The 21,800-nt window shown below is 41.8% G+C and overlaps 1 protein-coding gene across 4 annotated transcripts in view; it reads left to right on the top strand.

The window, feature by feature from the left end:
• Positions 1–21,059, top strand: part of YEATS2 (YEATS domain containing 2) — a 48,499-nt gene extending 27,440 nt beyond the window's left edge. For all 4 annotated transcript variants that reach the window (XM_083849090.1, XM_083849089.1, XM_083849091.1 and 1 more), the window contains 13 exons: positions 2,175–2,330; positions 3,042–3,215; positions 4,661–4,856; positions 7,753–7,884; positions 8,118–8,216; positions 9,102–9,213; positions 10,565–10,638; positions 11,366–11,445; positions 12,418–12,619; positions 13,959–14,185; positions 15,322–15,396; positions 16,945–17,018; positions 17,821–21,059. In XM_083849090.1, coding sequence (XP_083705216.1) covers positions 2,175–2,330; positions 3,042–3,215; positions 4,661–4,856; positions 7,753–7,884; positions 8,118–8,216; positions 9,102–9,213; positions 10,565–10,638; positions 11,366–11,445; positions 12,418–12,619; positions 13,959–14,185; positions 15,322–15,396; positions 16,945–17,018; positions 17,821–17,929 — 1,710 coding nt within the window. In that variant the 3' untranslated portion in view covers positions 17,930–21,059. The remainder of the gene's footprint in view (positions 1–2,174; positions 2,331–3,041; positions 3,216–4,660; positions 4,857–7,752; positions 7,885–8,117; positions 8,217–9,101; positions 9,214–10,564; positions 10,639–11,365; positions 11,446–12,417; positions 12,620–13,958; positions 14,186–15,321; positions 15,397–16,944; positions 17,019–17,820) is intronic.
• The last annotated feature ends 741 nt before the right edge of the window (positions 21,060–21,800 follow it).

Consider the following 21,800-nt stretch of genomic DNA (forward strand, 5'->3'; position numbering starts at 1 on the left):
TCTAGCAACTCTTGCCTCTTTTTCTTCTGCCAGGTATCTGCTTTACTGCTTGCTATAGCTATTTGCACATATCTGCACCTTACCTCCCCTTACAGGGTGGGACCCCCTTGGGGCTTGGCTCCTTGTGGGCTGAGAAGATAGCATGGAGCACTTTCTCAGGGCAACTGGTGGGTGGTGAAATAAAAGTCCATGATGGCAGGGGAGCAAGGTCTCCACACTAGGAGAGGTGATAAGACTAATAATATTAGAAGATCCATCTTACATAAATAGGATGCATGGAAGTTCTAGGAAAGCCTTATAGATAGGGGAATAAAGGAGAGTTATTAGAGAGAAATGGCAAGGCTGAGAAAGGAAGAAAACTGATAAAACAGAAGATTGTGTGAAGGGATCCATGCTTGACTGTAGGTGAATGAAGAGAAAAGAGCAACAACTAAATAGGGGTGTGAAACAGAAAGGGATGCAAGGCTTCAGATGGTAGGTTGTTAGAGTGCACACCTCCAGATCTAGCTGTGATTTCTGAGCTCTGAGTATATAACCTTTGTGGGTGAATGGAGTTAAATCCAGTTGGAGGCCGGTCACTAGTGGAGTCCCCCAGGGCTCAGTACTAGGGCCAGTTCTCTTTAATATCTTTATGGATGATCTGGATGAGGGGATTGAGTGAACCCTCAGAAAGTTTGCAGACGACACCAAGTTAGGTGCGTGTGTCGATCTGCTCGAGGGCAGGAAGGCTCTGCAGGAGGATCTGGATAGGCTGGGCCGATGGGCTGAGGCCAACTGTATGAAGTTCAAGAAGGCCAAGTGCTGGGTCCTGCACCTGAGGCACAACAACCCCAAGCAGCGCTACAGGCTGGGAGATGAGTGGTTGGAAAGCTGCCTGGCAGAGAAGGACCTGGGAGTACTGGTTGATAGTCGGCTGAATATGAGCCAGCAGTGTGCTCAGGTGGCCCAGAAGGCCGACAGCATCCTGGCTTGCATAAGAAACAGCGTGGCCAGCAGGTCTAGGGAAGTGATTGTGCCCCTGTACTCAGCTCTGGTGAGGCCGCACCTCGAGTACTGTGTTCAGTTTTGGGCCCCTCGCTACAAGAAGGTCATGGAGGTGCTCGAGCAAGTCCAGAGAAGGGCAACGAAGCTGGTGAGGGGTCTGGAGAACAAGTCTTATGAGGAGCGGCTGAGGGAGCTGGGATTGTTCAGCCTGGAGAAGAGGAGGCTCAGGGGCGACCTTATTGCACTCTACAGGTACCTTAAAGGAGGCTGTAGCGAGGTGGGGGTTGGTCTATTCTCCCACGTGCCTGGTGACAGGATGAGGGGGAATGGGCTAAAGTTGTGCCAGGGGAGGTTTAGGTTGGATATTAGGAAGAACTTCTTTACTGAAAGGGTTGTTAGGCATTGGAATGGGCTGCCCAGGGAAGTGGTTGAGTCACCATCCCTGGAGGTCTTTACAAGACATTTAGATGTAGAGCTTAGTGATACGGTTTAGTGGAGGACTTGTTAGTGTTAGGTCAGAGGTTGGACTCGGTGATCTTGGAGGTCTCTTCCAACCTAGATGATTCTGTGATTCTGTGACTAAATGCATTTTGAAGCTAGAAGGTGACAGTGGTTTGATTTCTGACATTTTTTTGCCTAGCCCAGCAGTAGCCTCTCTGATCTTGCAGGTTAAGCAGTATTTTTCACAAAGAATAAACCTGAAGAGCATGATGTGTATTATATTGCAGTGGATGCCTCTGAGCATATAGGGAACTGTAGCTTTTTCACCTTTACCTTTGTGTTCGAAAGGGTTCTGCACCGACACGGCTATGTCTTGCTCTGAGTGCAGAATCATCCATTGTAATTAACAATGCATTATTTTAGAAGACAGAATGTTTTGGGGCACTGGCGTGCTTCCTGCCTTTGGAAGGTAGACAGAGAGGAGACTTCCTTTCAGACCTTTCAGTGGGGTCGGCAAAGTTGAGGACTTCAGATTTTTTTTGTCTTCTTTAATTCAAGCGTTTGTGATTATTGCAGTACAGAAAGAATGTCAAAAACCTTTTTAAAGCATTATTTTGCATCACAGAATACCTGCAGATGTTGCTGTTCCACTACAGCTACAGGCTGTAGCAGTATTGTCACTCTTAGATTTCTGTTGACTCGTAACTGTGGTTTCAAACGCTGACCTCCCTGACTTATTTCTGGAGCAGGGCACCTTTCTGGTTGGCCAACCTTCTCCTCAAAGTTCTGGGAAGCAGCTGACGCCAGCATCTGTTGTTCAGGGCAATGTCGGAGTTGGGACATCTTCCACACAAGGGCAAGCATTAAAAGTGATAACTGGACAGAAAACAGCTTTATTTACACAGGTAACTTGCAAACGATGTGTATCTCTTACTGGTCAGCATTTTGACAGATAAAGTATAGGAACCACAATTGCACATTATGAGAGCTTCCCCTTTCGTAGTCAGTTTTTTATTTGTACAGTTACAGTTACGGCTGCACTATGAAAGCATACAAAGGTGTACTTCTATATGCAGATATTGGAACACAGTTTTTCAGCTTTATTGATGTTCTCAAAGTGGGTCATTTATAAGCTTAGGTTGCTAGTTCTTAAATGTGCTCCAGGATTTCTTAATGATGTAGTATTAGAGGAGTGAATACAGATAAATGCAAAAATGTGCTTAAATATTTGAACCTTAGAAATGAATCACCTGTTACATCTCTTAGAAATTTTTGGCCTTGGTCATCTTGAGATCACTCAAAAGACCCTTCTTTTCTGAATAGTCCCTGTGAAACTCAAACTCACCAAGAGTGCCAGAAAACCGTCCTAAATTCAAAATCAGTAGGCTTTAAAAAACAAAACAAAAAACCTCTCTACAGCTTGATAAATTTGAATTTGAGGTAGTAATTTTGTTCCAACTATTCTTGTCCCAGAATGCCTCTTTCATTGAAAAACGTAATTTTAAAATATTTTCCAGTAATATAAGAAGCATTCATCTTGTTTTTTAAACAAGCAAACAAAAAACAACAGATACAGTATTGATATTGTTTACCCTATGCTGAATTTCTTTTCCAAGGCTGCACCCAGTGGACAGACATCATTGATGAAAATATCAGATGGGTCTCTGAAATCAGTGCCTGCCTCATCCCAGCTCTCCAAACCTGGTACCACTGTGCTGAGAGTATCAGGAGGTGTTATCACCACAGCTGCTGCTCCTGCCGTGGCCCTTCCCACAAATGGGGTGGCACAGGTGAGAAACAACCTTGCCAACATACTAGGAGATGACATTTGCACCCTACCCAGTATAATCCCCAGGAAAGGATGACCTCTGCTTTATGATCTATTGGTGGTTTTTCTTCCAATCAGCATTGTTGGTTTATCTGCTTTTTAGTTGTTTTCTGGTGCTGTGTACAAAACTAACTCCTTTGCAGATTGTTGTTCTACGTAAAATAGGTAAAGAAGCAAGGGAAGAAGGGAAACTTAAAACTTGCACTTCCTTGCTTTTAAAATTCAGATAGGCAGGAAAAGCTTTATATGAAACAGCCTTTGCAGTCATACAGATGATATTTTTGGGCTACCTAGCCTTTAAACACCAAATCTGTCACTAGCTCTAAAATTTGCAGAAGAATGTAAAATGCCTGAAGATCTGCATCCAGTAGGTCAGTGAAAGCCAACAGTAGATAGAATGTAGATTGTTCCTCTGAGATCACAGACTCAACAATGTTCAGTGCCCAATCTGTTGTGATTAGACTTCACGGTGGCCAAGGTTCATGGTCCTTTGGTTCTGACCGCATTCAAGGGATGTCACTCCTCCCTACCCCTGAGGAGTCATAACGGTGCAGAGTAGGAATAGGATGCTTTGCCATGAAGTGAGATTGAAAGTAAAACATTTGTGTTCCTGGAGTGAGGGGGGCATGCAGCCATGTGTCCAGTTGGTACAGGTTGTCCACCAGGAGTGGAGATGGAGTTCATGAGGTGGGGATGAGGCAGCAAAGAGGAAAGTGTGTTCACTGGGAGGCTTTCCCAGCCTTCCTGCTTCTGTTTATGGGGAGGCAAAGGTTTAAACAAGTTGAGAGTTGAGGCTATGCTTCCCTTAGAGACCTGAACCCTGGCATACACAGCACATATTGGTGAAAATACTGAAATTTGCTTTAAATGCTACTTACTCTGTACAGCTCTCAGTGAAGCTGCAGAGGTTCCAATTTTCCGTCCAACCTCTTTATCCCAAAGTCACCACCACCACCTGACTTCCCAATGACAGCTATTAGCACCCTGTTGGCCTACCTATCCCTGCCTAGGCCACACAGCAGCCAGGACACCAGGATCTGCCTGGGGACTGAGCTGATGAGTGTCAAAGAAGTTGTGGCTAATGTTGTGAGATATCTCATCTGGAGGTTTGCTTGCTGGAGTTAAGGGACCTAGCTCCAGATACCATCGCAGCAATTGTGGTAACGGTTCCTGTGTGCACAATTTCATGTTATTTCTGCTTTAAATAGTCTCCATTCTCTGCATTTCATATTGTTGTATATCATTGTATATGGGCTTTTTGATAAGTGCTTGTTAATTTCTTTCTTCTTAGTGATAGAAAAACAGAGTTCTGCTTTTGCTATTTCTAGATATTCTCTCCTTGTGTTTATTGCTGAATCATCTGTGAAATTACAAGGAATGTTATCACTGTCTTCCTCTTTTATGCAGCAAATAGATAATGCAGGTTCCAGTTCATCATCTTCTGGAGCTCCTACAGCAAAAACATCTGGACAACACCAAATCTGTATAAACCAGAGCCAGTCTACTTCATCAGCAGTGAATAAGACTGCTACTTCTACTGTTGTAAGTGTTGCTTCTCTGGTGACTACACCAACGCCTGTGACTGGAAAAGCTGCAGTATCAGGTATTCTCCCTTCATGCCTTTTCTACAGAAAGTTAAAATTGTGTACAAGTTCTTTAGATGTCTTCGCTGTAAAAGGAAGAATGTGGAATCATCCGCCTTTGTGAGCGGTGAAAGTAGAGTCATGCTTTCTAAAATGTAACTTATTAGGATAACTTTTGGCTTAGCCAAAGAGATGTGTAAATAATTTGGCATCCTAATACAGTGCATTGACTGCATCTGATACAAGTAACAGTGCAAGTTGCCTACTGGTATTGGAGAGGGATTTTAGGTTTTCATGCCAAATCCTCTGTAGAGGATGCATTCTGCTTGTTCAAGGTATCAGAGGTACTATAAACTTGATTCAGTTTGTGAAAATGAACTGCCACTGAAGTTGGAGAAGTTGCATAAGCAGAATTTGGCTCTGAGACTTTGCATCTGCTCTTTTTGGCTTGGAAAAAGAGAGGTTTTGATTTAAGGTTAATGAATGTTTTAAAGTCATAATCTGTTGAGTACAGCAAAATGGATTTGATCTGGAATCTTTCAACTTAATAAAGATAGAGCAATAAAGATGGCCTGCCTCTAGGTAGAGGGGTGTTTTCCTTATTCAGTTTTATAGTCTTCCAGTTTATTTTGTATTATGGAGAGCAAATATAGCAGGTTTAATTTTAGTATCATGAGTTAACATTAGACATCTTCATTTTGACTTCTAATTTACCTGCTGGTATGTCATACTCATTTGAAATGGCTCCTTACTAAGGGGAAACAAAACAAATACAAAAAAGAGAAAGTTAAGTGACATGGAGCCCATTTAGCAGTCCCTTTTTAAAGCAGCTCTTCTCATTTCCAACGCAGTGTTCCAAACTCTTCCTTTCTTCATCACACTGTTTTCCAAAGCTTGAAAATAAACAACAGAAGCTGTTAAGACTGCTGCAGTTCTGCAATAAGCAGTTTTCTTCTTTCCAAACAAAGCAGCAAGAGTTTTTGTTGGGAATACACCATTCTAAATAGCTTTCTGATTAAGGCTGCCATATATAAGAATATCATCTAGATTTTTTTTTTTTTTTAAGTCTGTGACACTGACTTCATTATTAAAAGCAAATTCAGGAATCCCAAAAGAAGCAATTGCTATAAAACATGTTATTTCAGTGTCGGGTGGGGGAGAAATACTATGCTAGAATTCTTGAGATCTGTATTTTTAAAGGCAACTTTTCATTAAGAATCTCAAATCTTCCTGTTGTTTTGCAATGGGCAGAGTTGCCTCCCTGTCAGGCTAATAGGAATAGTTGCAAATGTCCCTTTTTACTTGCCTTGCAATTTGGGTCCTTTGCCATGCTGTCCTGACACATCTTTGCATCACACAGTTATGACATCCCCCAAGCCACACTTCTAAATGAAAACACTTTCTTGAAGTGTGAGAAACTGTTCTGGAAGGAAACTTGTGAAGCCCTGAACATTTAAATGCTTGCTGAAGACTGACTGTCCCCAAAGAGAGCTTTGGTTTACTGTTTGACATCCCTGTAAGAGCTGTTTGGGGGCAGTGCATCAAAGAAGAAGCCAGCAGCCACTGAGCTTGAGCATTGTGGTGCTGCACATTTGAGAAGGCTGGAGGCAGAAGAAAAGGTTTTGCCAAAATGTGTGTCATCAGATACTTAATTCTAAAAATATAGTATTTTTTATTTAAATGAATCTCAAATAGAAAGTTCTGTAATGTTTAAAAATGAACTAGGCTAGCCTTCTTGCCCAGTGTTCGTTGTCTAACTGACCAGCGTTATGTATCTTTCAAAACCAAGGGACATTTTCATCAGACCTTGCATGTCTGGTACTTGGAAGGCAGTCATTTCTTAAACAATAGTAATGGATTGTAAGGGGAATAGAAACTTTCCTGAAACACATCGTGAGTATAAAATTACCACTGCGAAACTAAGAAGTGTGTTGTTTGCAGTTTTCTAAAACAAAAGCTGAATAAAAGTTTGTTCAGTCAAAGCATTAAATAAAATTATATAGGAAATAGCCAGTTTACTAATAAAAATGATAAGCATAGTCCCATATCATAGTATTAGAGCTCTGGTTTTGGTGGTTTGGGATGTCATCACTGTGGAGGAGGGAGCTAGGGGAACAGGAGATGAGTGCTCCTCAGTCATTGTCCCGTGGTTCAGCTTGGAGCCATGTTGGCTTCCACCAAAGTCACTGGATGCTGCCACTGTTAATGTTGTTAATATCACAATGTCCTGCTTGTTCTTCTAGACTTAACTAAAATCGGTTATCTAACTCAGTCCCCCCCCTTAATGTGCTTCATAGCTTAATCAGCCATCCTTATGGATGCATGCATTGAGTGCTTGTAACAGAAAGACATGGGACGCTCAGTTCAGGTATATTCTTCGTCAGACTGGCTGCACAGGCTTGGGTTCATCGTTTAGTTAAAGCATGGTTGATTTTGCTCTGCTAACTGCAGTGGGTGCTGCTAAGCTGAGCTGCAGAGGTGAGAGGGGCTGTGTAAGTACGACAGCTGTCATTCACTGGCTTACCAGATGCTTAAGCACAAGTAAAGGAGAGGAGAGCTGCGAGTCATGCTCTAACTGCTTTTGTCTTGTTCTGTTAAGAGTGTTTTACTCTGTGCTGAGCCTGCTTCATTTGAAAGGTTTGTTTTACATCAACTTTTGCTTAAGATTGCTTAAGTAATTGGGAACTTGCTTCACAAATGTCAGAGTGCTGTGCAGCATATAATGCATCTCAGTACTTTAGCAGTCATCCATGTCAGTAAAAATTTAACAGGCAGTTCGCTGAACTGTGGCTCGTTAAGACGGTGGCAGTGGTAGCTTACGTGCCATCCTACTTCAGTCAGAAAGGGAGAAAAATAACTGGAGATAAACAAAATGGTGTGTTTTATTTAACGTTTTGTCTTCCATTCTTCTTGCAGGGTTGCTAAAAATCCACTCAAATCAGTCTAGTCCACAGCAGGCTGTTCTGACAGTTCCCAGCCAGCTTAAACAGCTCGGTGTAAACACAGCTTCTGGAGGTGTTCAGACTATACTCATGCCTATGAACAAAGGTAAAGGGCAGAGGAGGATGACAGATGGTGTTTGAAAATCCCCTTTGACACAGGGTAGCTCTTCGTCACTGTTGGCATACCTGGTCCAAAGGTTAGAGATAGAAGAAAATGTAGCAAGGAAATTCATCCCTAAACTTTGTGTTGCAAACATCTTATTGCTTCTGAATATGGTTATATGCCAAAGTTTGTTTTTTATTTTTTTTAATTTGTTGTCCTTTTTATTTCCTCTCCAGTGATACAGTCACTTTCTACCAGCAAAGTTGCAGCTGTTACAGCTGTCACATCAGCAAGTACAGTTGTCCCGAGTCCCTCTACGGTATCCGTTACTAAAGGTAACAAGAAATTTCTCTGTAAGATAAGTACTAGAAATATGCCAGTGCTGCTTTATGCAAGTGGTCTGACTCTGAAATTAGACCTTGTGACTGTGGGTTCATTTCTGTTGTTAGCAGGGTTTGAATTAATTTACAATGACATCTGGGGACTGGGAAATTTACAGTGACTTCCCCCTCAACAAAGCCGAAAGCATAGGCGCAAGTACAGAGAGGAAAGGGAATATTCTGAAAAACTACTATTTAGTACTATAAACATTCATCATTTCAATCCATCATTGCAGAAAAGCACAGAGCAGCATGTATGTAATCACAGTCACTGCTGTCCTCAAAATAGTGACTGAAAGTCCAATTCTTGCAGAATTGCTGTGTCTTTCCCCTGCCAGCTGAATGACCAGACTGCCTGGATGTTCTGGGTGTGGAACATCTCCTGCTCGTGCCTTGGCAGAGTTCTGTCCTAGATGTGAGAGCTCACTGGTGACAATTTGAAATCCCACTAGTAGCTAAAATTGTTATTAGCTTTCTGTCCAGCTCTTTGCTTAAAAAAAAGGCCAGCACACATTTTTAAGCAGTTCAGTTTAGATCATGCAGTCATATGCAAAACATTGGCAATTGATGGTGTGCATACATATTTTCTAAAAGGGATAGATATCATCATGTTGAGATTTGGAGGGGGAGCTGGTCATGTTATTGTGGCTTTCATGCAGTATAGATGAAGCTTATGTTCTTCACAAGGTCAGGTTTGTTCATGTTTAAAAGAAAATGCAAACAACAAATTCAGTGATGTTATTTAATATGTAAGACACTTAGTCTTATTGGAGTCTTACTCAAGACATAATTAAGCTGATGGGTGCTCTTTCTTTTGAAACGTGTTCTGTTTCTTTGAAGTTAAGATGGAGCCTGATTCAACGGGACAAAACTGCAGCTCTGTGGGTACTCAAGAAGGTCAAGCAGCAGTAAAAACAGAAGAGAGTTCAGAACTTGGGAATTACGTTATCAAGTAATTGTTCATTTCTTTGTAAGGATTTCTGGTCTTTGAAACTCCAGGGGAGTTGGAGGAGACTCCAGGGATGCATGCAACATTGTTAAAAGTTTGACTCAGAAATACAATGTAAAATCTTCTGTTACATACACCATTGTATCAGTACTAATCCTGTTGGATGGCATTTGTTTCAGGCAGTGTTGTAAGTCTTCCCTAATGGATTTGTATTCAGGGCTCCTGGAAAGGCGGGGGGGGGAATAAATATTTGTAGTTGTTTTGGGGTTTGCTAAAATCTCAAGCTGCTAAGATATCTTTATCATCCAACACTTGGATAATTCCCATTGCCACTATGTTTTTTTAATGAGGCCAAACTGTACACAGTGAAATTCAGGTTTAAAAGGGAGCATCTGAAATAAGTTGAACTGTCTCTCTTCTTGCCTCTGTTGTCTTCATAAGATCATATACTTCTGTAATTACTTAATATGACGGCTTCTCAGTTCAGAATTGGAATTAGATGATAAATATCATTGGAGCATTAGTTCACTGGACTCAGTGAAATCCAGTGCCTTATTTGTGATGTTCTTGGAAGTACTTTTCAGAGGTATTTCACCAGAACTCAGTTTGCAATTTTTTAGTTTTTCTCTGGAAATTTCCTGTAATGCGTAGGATGTCCTTCTGCTCTTGATTCTTCACTGGCATATTTCCCCGTCTCCATGTTTTGAAAAGCGTTGTCTTGATACATCCCTGTAAACATTATCCTGATGGAAGGTATGTGTAGCAGACAGGAATAAATATCAAGTCACTACACAATGGAAATTGTCTTCGTTGCAGCTGTATGAAACAGATGGCCAGGAGTGTACTTTCCATCAGTTAAATACAGTACGACTGGTTAAGTGATATTTACCTAAACTCCCATTAGCACAAGTTTTAATGTTAAAGCAAAAGTGCTGGCATCAAATGAGCCACTGAGTGCAACCTTTGTCTATAACAGGAACCTCTCCTCCTTACAGAATTTTAAGAGAGCCAGCTGATGAGCAGCAGCAGGGAGTATAAAGCTTCCCGTGCAGTATCCCATGTTCCCACTGGGACAGCCTGCACTAATAGGTGCTTCTTACCCCTCAAAAAAACCTTCAGTCTTCAGTTTGTTCGGATTGACAAATGCAGCTTCATGTGTGCATGCTTCAGCAAGAGGAAGGGCTGCTTGAAATACCTTCTCCAAACTGGGGCATAACAGTTTATCCTCACACTATTACTGCTATAATGCTTTGGATCTAGGGGCATTAAACCGTGTAGTGATTTTGAAACTTTTTGCGTCTGATTTATTACTTCCAACAGTATTCTTTATTGTGATTCTCTTTATCCTTTGCAGCATAGAATATTTGGAGAACATCCAGCAGCTCTTAACAGCAATAGTGAAGAAGGTTCCATTAATTGCTGAAAAAAGTAAGCAGTGCATGAAAAGACTTTGCTCTCTATTTTCAATGTATCAACAGAATGCCTCGCATACTCCGTAGCTGAAAAATTAATGAAAAACGGAACGAAATGAAGCCATTCTCCTAGAGAGCTTACTCCATGGGTTATTATAAACACATTTAGAATTAGGTTCTTCCAATAAAGCCAAGTATGCTGTAAGCAGTTAACTTCTTCAATTACAAATAGATTGTATTTCCTCACATAATGGTTGCAAGTAGGTCCTCATTTTCCCTGGTTTTCTCCGTAGTAGATGTGCTATTTTTTTAATGCCTGGGTTTCAGAAATACTTGCAAATATGATAACAGCTCAATATTGGAATGTATTTTGTTTTTATATCTGTCTATCTATCTGTTTGTCTATCTGTCTTCCAAAGGAAGAGAGTTTGACCAATAAGACAGACTGAGAGGTCTACATCATTACAGTTCAGGGGTGGGAGAGAAAACTTAAAGCAGCCTATAGCCACAGATGTCTGGGTATCGTGACCAAGAATGATGCTGTTTTGGCATCCAAAGAACATTAGGTGCTGCCACACCTCTGTGGTGTTCTCAGAGTGAGTGAGCACAACATCTGTATGGCCCTTGAACCTAAAAGCAGAAACACATTTCCTCCTTCCTCCTCACTAGAGAACATTGTAAGCAGGATGTATTTTATTTCACCTACTAAAATTCAATACTGTTTTTGTCTTTGTGTTTTCTAGGTGAAGACGCAAGCTCTTTTTGTGCCAGTTCAGTGGACCAGTATTACAGTTGGAATATTGGGAAGAGGAGGGCAGCTGAGGTAATCTTCTTCTCCTTTGTTTTATAAGCAGTCATTAGGGACATGAGAGAGGTTTCTGAATTACAGAACCTGCCTTGTTGGTTGTTCTTGTTTTCTGAAGCAGTCTGTTGTATTTTAAATGGAAGCATTCCTTACCACGAGACACACTAATTTCTGCTCAGCTAATGATCCAGTTTATTGTTTGGAGCCTTTCTCAGAAGGGACTCTGAAGGTCACTTTTCAGTTGAATCAAAGTAAGACGCTTCTGGAACATTTTAAAATTCAGAATTTTTGCAAACTGTCCTGTTAACACTTGGTTCTCATCATTCCTCTGTGGCATTGTATGGTCTTGTGAATTTTCTGCAATATACTTTGTCCATGTTTTTGTGGGATTGTGGCTGTTTTCTTGTAGGAAGAGCATTGAGAGTACTAGTACTGAAATACTATGTCATAGCTTGTGTGTTCACCAGAGATAAATATTTCAGTTAATCTGGATCTTTTTGTATTCTGGTTGTTATATTTCCTTGTGTTTCTTAACAATTTTATCATCTTGCCATGGACTTTTACAAGGAAGATTGTAAAACTGATTAGATCTGCTGTCACCAACATAAGTGAAAAAAGAGTTTAGCCAAAACTTTAAGAAGCATCTTTTGCTGTACTGGATTGTTTGCATTATGCCATCTTAAGATGTTATTTGGAAGAGGAAACAGTTCAAGTCAAGGCAAGTGTGCCTGGGTTCCTGTATATTGCTCTTTCTTGAGGATTTGGTTGGATGAGAAAGAGTTTAAATGACCTGCCCAGAACTGCCAAAGATAACAGGATTAGGACCATCTCCCACATTTGTTTTTTTTTTTTTTTTTCCTTGTCATTCTGACTTCTGAGAAAATCATGTTTCTTTTGTTTTCCTTGCAACCCGCATTGTTGTTCTGGGTCATATCTAGCTTTAAACACTTCAGCCAATGTGATGAGCTTTTTCTCTTTGGTTTGTCACAGTGGCAACGAGCAATGACAGTGAAGAAGATCCTTCAAGAAATCATAGAGAAGCACCCCAGGTTTCACAACATTACGCCCCTGAAAACAAAGCATGTGGTGCAGTGGTGTCGATGCCATGGCTACACTCCACCTGACCCTGAGACCCTGCGAAATGATGAAGACTCGATTGAAGATGTGCTGACACAGATAGACAGCGAGCCAGGTGAGCAAGCAGGGACAAAAAATTCCTTTTATCCAAAGGCACTGTTGGTTAAATTGGCTCAAGAAAGGGTATGCTTACCCATGTGCTGCCTCTTTAGGAGAGGGTTGTTTTGTTTTTTTTTACTTAATTCACTCAGGAATAACAGATATTGGAGACCCTAAGAGCAAGCATACAAGTGAAGCTGTCTCTCATGTCTACAAATACTGATGCTCTGTGGGGCCTCTTCTGGGTTTCGTTGTGCTTTGGGGCCCCTGGAGGCCCAGTGTAGGTATTTGTTATGAGAGATGATTCCAGATCTGCAGTGCAATCATTTATAAGTGGGTACAGAAACTCATTATTGGGTAAGCTTAGCCTCTGTTCAAAGACTTACTGTGCAAACAGTGTGAATGAGCTTCAGGTGCAAAAGATTGTCTGGCAACAGCAATGTGGAGCACACTGGGGGTTAACTTACCTCCAGAAGTGAAGTGAATTGGCGTATGTGAAGCTTCATGTGGTGGTAATATAGCTTCTGCATTAGTCCACTAGGCTTAGCTCTGGGATCTGCACAGCCCATTGGAGAATATATTAAACATTCATCTTCAGTTTCATCCGTTCTGTTTAGTGAAGCTCCCTTGTTTCACCTTCAGATAATCCCTTTCCCAAAACTGAATGTTATTCTGTCCTGGTTGTACTTGAAGTCCTTGTATTTCATGGAAGTGTGTGATTAGTCTTTGCTAAGCCTGGTCCTGCACTGCAATTGTTGAAGGAAGCATATATCTACCTTTTTAATCTTTTTGTCTAAATAACTAGGTTTGTGTTTATCTTTGAAGAAAACAATCTGTTTACTGCTTAGCTTTTCATAAGAGGTTTTTCTGGTTCTTGCTGATCGTGCAGAGAAGAGGTTACGCTTTTGTAATTCCATTGGGAATCTGTCTTCTGATTTTTCTTAAAAATAAAACGAACAAAAAAACAACTTGATAATACTCATCACAACGTAAAAGGTGTGATTTATTGTTAAGTGGTGCCTACATAGTAAAACTCCATCTCCAAGCAAGTTGAAGAGCATCAGACTGCCTAGCCAGTTGTCAAAAAACTTCTGTAAGAATGTTTAGGAGCCTGGTTTTGTTTGGAGTACAGCCTTCTTGATTGGTGTAGGGGCAGATGAGAGAGCACTGAGTGTAATGAAGACATAATTAGAAGTCTCTCAGTGACTTAGTGTTTCTGCTCCTCCATATGTTTGGTAGGAACTACAAAAATAACTTCCAATTACCTCAATTTCTTGCCATATTTTGGGTATGCATCTGTTTGTAAGCAGCTTTCCATAATCTATAATTTGTTTAATTGATTGCTTCTTTTTCAGAATGCCCGTCATCTTATAGCAGTGGTGAGGATCTGTGCCGAAAATTAGAGGAGCTACAGCAATTTCTGAAACGAGAACCAGAACATGAAGAGGAAGTAGATGTTCTCAACTTCAGTGAGCCATTAAAAATAAACATTAAAAAAGAACAGGAGGAGAAGCAAGAGGAGATGAAGTTCTATTTGTCTTCCTTACCTGCATCAGAATTTGTGAGGGACACAGCAGAGAAGGTAATAAGTGAATCATAAAGTTAGTATGAATTGCTGCTCAGTTGTGCCCTTACATTCATTTAGTTGCCTTTCTTTCATCTGTATGGGCCTCTGGATGCTTTATTAAGGTTTTTATAAGTGGCCTGGATAAATCTGACCTTCTGGTTCATGATGCTCAGCTGGCCAGTGCTGGCAGAAGTGAAGCATGCCAGCTGCTGGGAGATCATTTCAGAGAAGCTGCATTGCCAAGCTTAGCACCAGAAAAATTGGTCTGGAAGTCCAGAAGCAAGGGGAAGTAAGGGAAAAGAAGCAGTGGCATGGAATGCCTCCTGTCCTATCTTGTGAAAGGTCTGGGCTTGTTGCCTGGACTGATGCTGCTCCTGGAAAGGGGGATGCAGTAAAGTGAAGATCACAGCAAACTTCTCTGCTTTTTGGTCATTCCCCTGCACCCGCCAACTCAAATTAAGGCAAAAGAAAGGGAGAGAGTGGTCTTTCCTCACAGCAGCAGGAAGGAAAGAGAGGAGGAGGCTTACTCAGGTTGTAGGAAAAGGTGCTGTCCACTGAGAGACAGAAGCAGCAGTTGAGGGAAAGAAGCAGCATATCTGTCTCTGCCTCAGATGTTGATATCAAGGGATGAAATTTTGGTTTGCAGTATATCCAGTCTCTTCCTACATGTGTGACAAGGGCACAGGTGTGATGGGAGTGGAACTGGAGGATGAAATTCTTTTGATGCAGAACTTTTGTGCCAGAAGTAGTTTAAAGCTGTTTCAGTTGTCATAGGTGCAGGGAAGATTATGAATACGTGGACTGAATGTATGTTCAGTTTTAAAATGGAACTTCTATTTGTAACCCAAAATACCTAATACAACTTTTTTTTTTTTGCGGACTCCCTGCAACAAAAATGAAAATCTGCTTCTTTTTTTTGTTTGAGAGGCATTTCTGCAGGCTACTGTAATGTTCAAGCTTCATTTTCTCCAGAATTCTTTTAAATGAGGCGTGAGATTATACTGCCTGAAAATTCTGCAGAGCCTGCTTGCTTGTTTTTTAAATACCCTTTATAATAGATTGTTTCTATTATACCATTGCCATCTCATCTGTAGCAAAACGTGGGTTGTGTTACTTGATGTACTAGTTCTTTTTCCTCTTGTATTTTATAGATAGGGATTTCTTTTCAGCCTGCTGAGGTACAAAAGAATGTTTATGCATCAGTAATAGAAGATATGATTTTAAAGGTAAGAAATCACTTTACAATAAGAAATTTTCTACAAATGTATTAACCCAGTAAGGTAGGGGAAAAACAAAAAGATGGATTATCCATAGTAACATGCATTTATGAAATCAGGAGATGCAGATTCTGATGTCAATATAATGTATGTGTATAGAAGGATATATAGCTGGATGAAGAGAGTTGTGTATTTCTGTGTGTGTTTCCAGCTTCTTAATCATCTGTTGGCTTGAACACAGGATGCTGATTTGCACGTCCTGACTTCCAGTAAGATACTGGCTCCTCTTTAACTTTGAAATTACCATCTTGTTTGCCCTACCTTTTAGAACTGTAGGGGGAAAATCTGCTAAAGGTCAATAAGACTTGATTATTTTATGGGAGGATTAACTGTTTTTCCGTAAATACCATTGAGTTGCTTTTTGCCTGAGTTGTCTCTACTGGGAGACTGCTGAATTCCTGAAGTCAGTAGCAATTCTCTGTTGTGTAAGAAATCATTCATCTGTCATTCAGTTTTGTAAAAGCAGAGAATCTTCCTTACTAAAGCTTTGAACAGCATGGAATTGGAGTTCTCAAGTTTGGACTGAAGGCTAATACAGATTATTTTTAGCAGTGCTCTGTTGTATTTCAAGCCAAAGATGATTTTTTAGGTTGTTTATACAACAGTTTTTTTTTTTTTTTACAGGTTATATAATCTGCTGTAGATCACTTTTATAAAGTTAATTGATTCCAGGTTATATATATACTTGCGTGCACACTTCTCCTGTACTGTCACTTACTATAGTTGAAGTCTGATATAGATATATCTGATTTTAGATAGATTATAATCATCAGATTGCTCCAGTATAGTTGTTGAGTATTACCAGCTTTCCTGAGTAAAAAATCCCAGAAACTTCTGCTGTAGTCTTGATATAGCCTCAGAAAGCCGAGAGCCCTAACTGACTTTTAATTGAACCTTGATTAAACCAGCATGTAGGGCATACAGCTGCTGTGCATCTGCTGTCTAGGATGGGAAGTTTTTGTGTAAGTGTCTTAATGCAAACCTGGTGGGCCCAGGCTAACAAGCATATACCAAGTACCAGGAGAACGTCTGGCATCTGCCACTTACAAACAAGCTCTAGCATGTGAGGCTGGGCCCTAAAATGCTCTTGGAAATGCACCTGCGACGTGCAGATGGATGCACGTTGCATCCATCCATCCATCCTGCAGCACACGTGTGCTCTGCGGGTCCAGAGAGAAACCAGACTGGGCAGTTGTAGTCATGAGCTGTGTGTATCCATAGGCCACTTTCTGTTAAATATATGCTCAGTTTTTATCACTGGGCTTTATCACCTAGGAGTTGGACTTGATGATCCTTACGGGTCCCTTCCAACTTGGGATATTCTATGATTGTAATAAAAGTCACTTGTGCATCTTGAACTGCCTGCCCCCTGCTAATTTAATACAGGACTGAAGTGAGTCAGATTTTCAGATGCTTGGTTACACTGATAATCTAGCGAATAGCACGCTGCTTTCCTCTTTTTATAATGCTGTCACCCAATGTCGCCTTTTGTCACAGGCCACTGAACAGCTTATGAGTGATATCCTACGGCAAGCCCTGGCAGTGGCGTACCAGACAGCTCCTCACAACAGGTACAGCATTTGAACTACTTATGCCAGCACTAAGGGCTGAAGTACTTGAGGAATTCTGTCAGATTTTGTGTGGTTCAGACCATGTGAGCAAGGGATTTCCAGATGATATGGGGTAGTGTGTGTGCATGAACTACAGGGGTTAGCCATCTCCTAGCTCCATAGTGGCAAATTAGTGGAAACACAGACATTAAAAACTGAGGCAGGACTGCTGGTATTGCCATACTCAGAGGCAAATAACTTGTTTTAGCAGAGCTGTGTTGGAAGGACCTTCTCTCATCCAGTTCAGGTCACCATGTAGACAACTTACCTGTGACAACTTACTTCAGCAACCTCAATATTCTGTATTTTACTGATACACTCTTCTGGCTCAGATACTGAGTGATTTTAATGGTAACCATGGGACCACATTTGATTTGTGTTTGGCAACATGAAATTGAAAAAAGTGTGACTATGAGAAAATGGACAGTTTAAATATTACCTAGATGCACTATATAAATATAGTATCTATAATGTAACTGTGCACACAGAGTTTGTGCTACAGAAGCTCAAGAATCAATACTTCAGCACTTTGTTTTACTGTGCCAGCACCCAAGATGTTTCCCCTAGTCATTTGAGTGGTTCTTTTGTGCTGTGATGTTTTAATGGTGTTTTTTTTGGTGTGTGTGTTGCTCTAACCACATGCTCTTTTATCCTGTTTTTCATTTTTATTATTTTTTCTCCCTGTTAGTAAATGGAATGACTTGCTTCTTTATGGGCATGTCTTTTTCTGTGTTATAAAAACACTCTGATGCATTCCCTGCAGGACTCCAAGAGAGATCACAGTGATGAATATTCACAAAGCCATCTGTAACATTCCCTTTCTTGACTTCCTCACAAACAAGCATATGAAGATACTAAATGAGGAACAATGAAATAGAGCAGAGAAGATGCTACGGGAAAGGTGGATATATGACTGAAGCTGGGATGACAAATCCAGTATTTCTGTAGGACACTATTACATACATTTATAACATTGGGCTCCTAGATTGTTACCTCCAATTAAAGATGCACCTTAATGCAACAAAATGATGCTCTGTTCCAAATCAAGTTGTTAAATGTCAGTGTTTACTTGGTAAGTGTATGTTCAGTGGCTGAACAAACATTGTCAGTTTGTGTCAAGTTGCTAGCTATGAGAGGCTCCACTGTCCTGGTCCCGTGATGGCAGCTGTATTGATGAGATTGAACATTTTCCTAGAAAAGAAATTAAGCTTTCTGATGCAGTCTACGTACCATTTGGTTTCCCATGCAGTGGGCAGAACAGTTGCTTTGGCACTCAGAATATGAGAAAATTCAAATTCAGTTTTTAAAGGTGGGTTGTTTGAGTAGATGGGTTGATTAGTTGGTTAGGTTTGGGAGCAGGAGAGCAGAAGGCTGATGGCTGCACCAAATTCTGCCAGTCCTGTTTGATTGTCATGTATGTGGCTGAGAACACAGCTAGGGAGGCTTGTTTGCTTACTCAGTTAAGTGCAACCTAACCAAATTACTGACACCTCTTTAGAGGAGGTCAGATCTCACTTTTCTCAGTCACCACAGAATGGGTAGACTGGTGTATGCTCAGTCAAGATGAGTAAACCGTGGTCAGGCTTTGTAGGAGTTGTCTGGCTACATCAGCACAAGTAAAGAGAAGAACATGGACAGTATTCAGTGTCTGTGGGCTTGGACTGGCTGAAATCCTGTGTTTGCCCAACAAGTGCCTCTCTAGGCTGCCAGAAGTTTTGGAGTGTTACACTGGAAGGCCAGTGACCAGCTCTGTTGTACAAGTCTTAGTGTTTTAACAGCGTTCTCTTAATGATCACTTTGGATTCGGAAGTGCCACTTCAGCTAAAGTTCTGCTGAACACACAGAGGCCTGATAGGATCAAAAAACCGAGAGGTTTGTTGCTTGTGGTGACCTCCTCTGATATCCTGACTACGGGAGGAAATTCTGCTACTAACCCCAGCACTTACCTGTCTTGGGAACATTGATGGTGTAGGAGAAATGTCTGCAGTCTGGCTATCAACACCTTTCTGAAGAAGGCTTCCATAACAAGACCCTGACCACCACCCCCTCTACTACCCCTCAGTCCTGCCCCATGGGTGCTTGCGAGTGGTGTGAATGAGCCATGGCAAAGTCGGATGGGACCCCTGTTGGACTTTCATGCTTTCAGGCATGTGAGGCAGTGCTGTCAGGCAGGTGGAGCATGGGTCAAATAGCCAGAGCCTCCATTGTGCTCATCTCAGCTGGGTCACTGATCTGCATGGCCTTCGATTTAATCACTCTGTGCCTCAGTTTCCCCATCTCTGAGTATGGGGAGCAGGATACCTACCTCACAGGGGTGTACTGAGGCCTCTCACTCTTGTTGGTGCCGTGCTTTGGCAATACAAAGCCTTTTATAAACATTAAACTGCAGTTATCTTTCCTGGTCTGGGATAGGAACAGAAATCTTCAAAATGTCATCTTTTGGTGCTTTTTTTTTGGGCTAGAAGACAGGTGATGATAACTCTAGCTGTGTGCAGGAACAGTGGAAGATGGTTCACGTAGAGGATGATTAAAAGCTTCAAGGAGAGCTGACTTAAGTTAAATGCAATTCTTGATCTGCAGAAGGTACTGCGTACCTTAGATGAGATACTGCCATTCTTCTCCATCTGGAATAAAACCAGGGTCTGCAGATAAGCCCCTCTTAGTTCATGAGAGCTGATGGGGTGTTGCAGTTAGCTTGAATACAAGTGGCAGAACCTGGTCCTTGAATCTGTGAAATGAGACTGATGGATGAAATCCAAAGAACATTCAGAGAAGGATTTAGATGCTCCCTATGCAGGGCATTTCAGATACTCTGGATTCAAAAGATAATCCTGGCTTTTTCCAGTGAGCCTGGGGCAGGACTGCCTGCACAGGAAAAGTGCACAGCTTAGCCCTGACACTAGTTTTCTGGTGGAGGTCAGCATGGAGGAGTTGAGCATTGATTATGTCCCAGTTCAGCAGGGAGGAATCCAGGTAACTGGGGAGCTGCTGACCCCACACTGTGTCTGTAGGCTGTTGCAAGCTCAAAGTACATGTTGCGTTCAGGCCCCCCTGTATGCAGCTTTTACAAAAGAGGCCATTTCTGAGTTATCTGTCACTATCGCTATGACAGCCTGCAGGTTGTGTGGGAACAGCCTTTTGGGCAAACTCAGTTCTGCTAGGATCTTCTGCGATGATACACGTTTTCAGCCCCCGTCTTTTTGTGGGCTTAGTTTCTGGGATTTCAGTGTGCCCAGAGCAGTTTTTCAGAATGCAGGAGCTTGTATTTGGGCATCCGTTTGCAAGCTGTGGCTTCCTTGCCTGTGGCCAGGTTGTGGAGTCTCCTTCTCTGGAGATAATCAAAACCCACCTGGATGCCATCCAGTGTGATGTGCTCTAGGTGATCCTGCTTGGCAGGGGGGTTGGACTGGGTGATCTCCAGAGGTCCCTTCCAACCTCAGCCATTCTGTGATTCTGTTCTGCTTTTCCATGAGGAACAGTTTTTCTGAATTGGAGTCCTGAAGCAGGCAGGTGGGTGCCTGTTGTTTCTAATGGTGTTCTTGTGGTGGAGATCTACTGATAACATTTCCTAGCAACCACAGGTTATTCTCCTAGGAGATGCCATATTAATAATACATAAAGTTTGCTTTAAAAATAAAATCTGTTAAAAGCAGATAGAAAATGACACATTTGTTGTAGTCCTTCAGATGTAGGAAATGTTTGCAATGCATCCTTTGATTTTTTTTAAAAGTGGTGGGAGAAAAATCTGTCAGCGAGACGTTCCTGTGAGAATTGGCTTGGAGGTGAACGAGAGGTGGTGGAATTGCTCACGCCTGCTCAGGTGCGTGCCGAAATGTTACGGTGTATTTCTCTGTGAAGAGTCTTAATACGAGTTATAGATCTCTTTACAAATATTGCCACTCTTTGTAATGCTGAGTGTTTAAATCCTTTATGTTATCTGTATTATACTGTATAATTGTGTAAGATACGTATGTTTACAATAAATCCTTTTATTAGCTGTGATGGGATTGTCTGACTGTCACCTGTCACTCAAAGCAAGCTTCTCAGAATTCACAAAAATAAGTGTGTTGTTTTAATGTTTTAGTTCTGGATAATATCTGGTGGAATCTGTTCAGGCACTGGGAACACTTCTTGCTCTTCCTATTCCTCCTCTCCTTCCCTGCCTCCACCCTGCTGTGGCCCTGCTACCACAGTGCCCTCACTGTCCCCTCGTGGCGGCCCAAGGGGCTGAGGCTGTTCCTGTCAGCAGAACCGGCCAGAACCGGCTGTGTCCAGGTCAGGGCAGCCCCACACTCTCCTCACAGAGCCGCTGCTGGCAGCTGGGCACCAGCACCTCGTACAAAAAGGACTGGAGAAAAGTAAGACAAGGGGATTTCTCAGTTTTCCTCAGACTGCAGGGGCTGTCTGTGAGTAGACTTCACACTCGGTTGTCTTTCAGGATGCTGCAAAAGTTGTTTTTACTAAATCCCATAAAAGCGGCCTCCTCGGTGTGAGTGTAGGCTAGGCATTTTATGCTGCCAGAGCCATGACTGGCCAGCAGAGGCTGACGAAGTGCTGTGGGCTGGCTCCTTGATGCCGATCCCCTTTGGGATCTCCCAGCTGATGCCTCCCTTGGAGCATTGTGGCAGCCCTGTCCTCGCGTTCATAACCTACATGAAAGAGTGGCGACGTGGAAATGTAATCATGTAGAACTCCTCCTGCAGGTGCGTGTTCATCCTGCTTTCCTCATGCTCCCTCAGCCAT

The sequence above is a fragment of the Anser anser genome (genome assembly GCF_964211835.1).
Source record: "Anser anser genome assembly, chromosome: 9".
Classification (NCBI taxonomy): Eukaryota; Metazoa; Chordata; class Aves; order Anseriformes; family Anatidae; genus Anser; species Anser anser.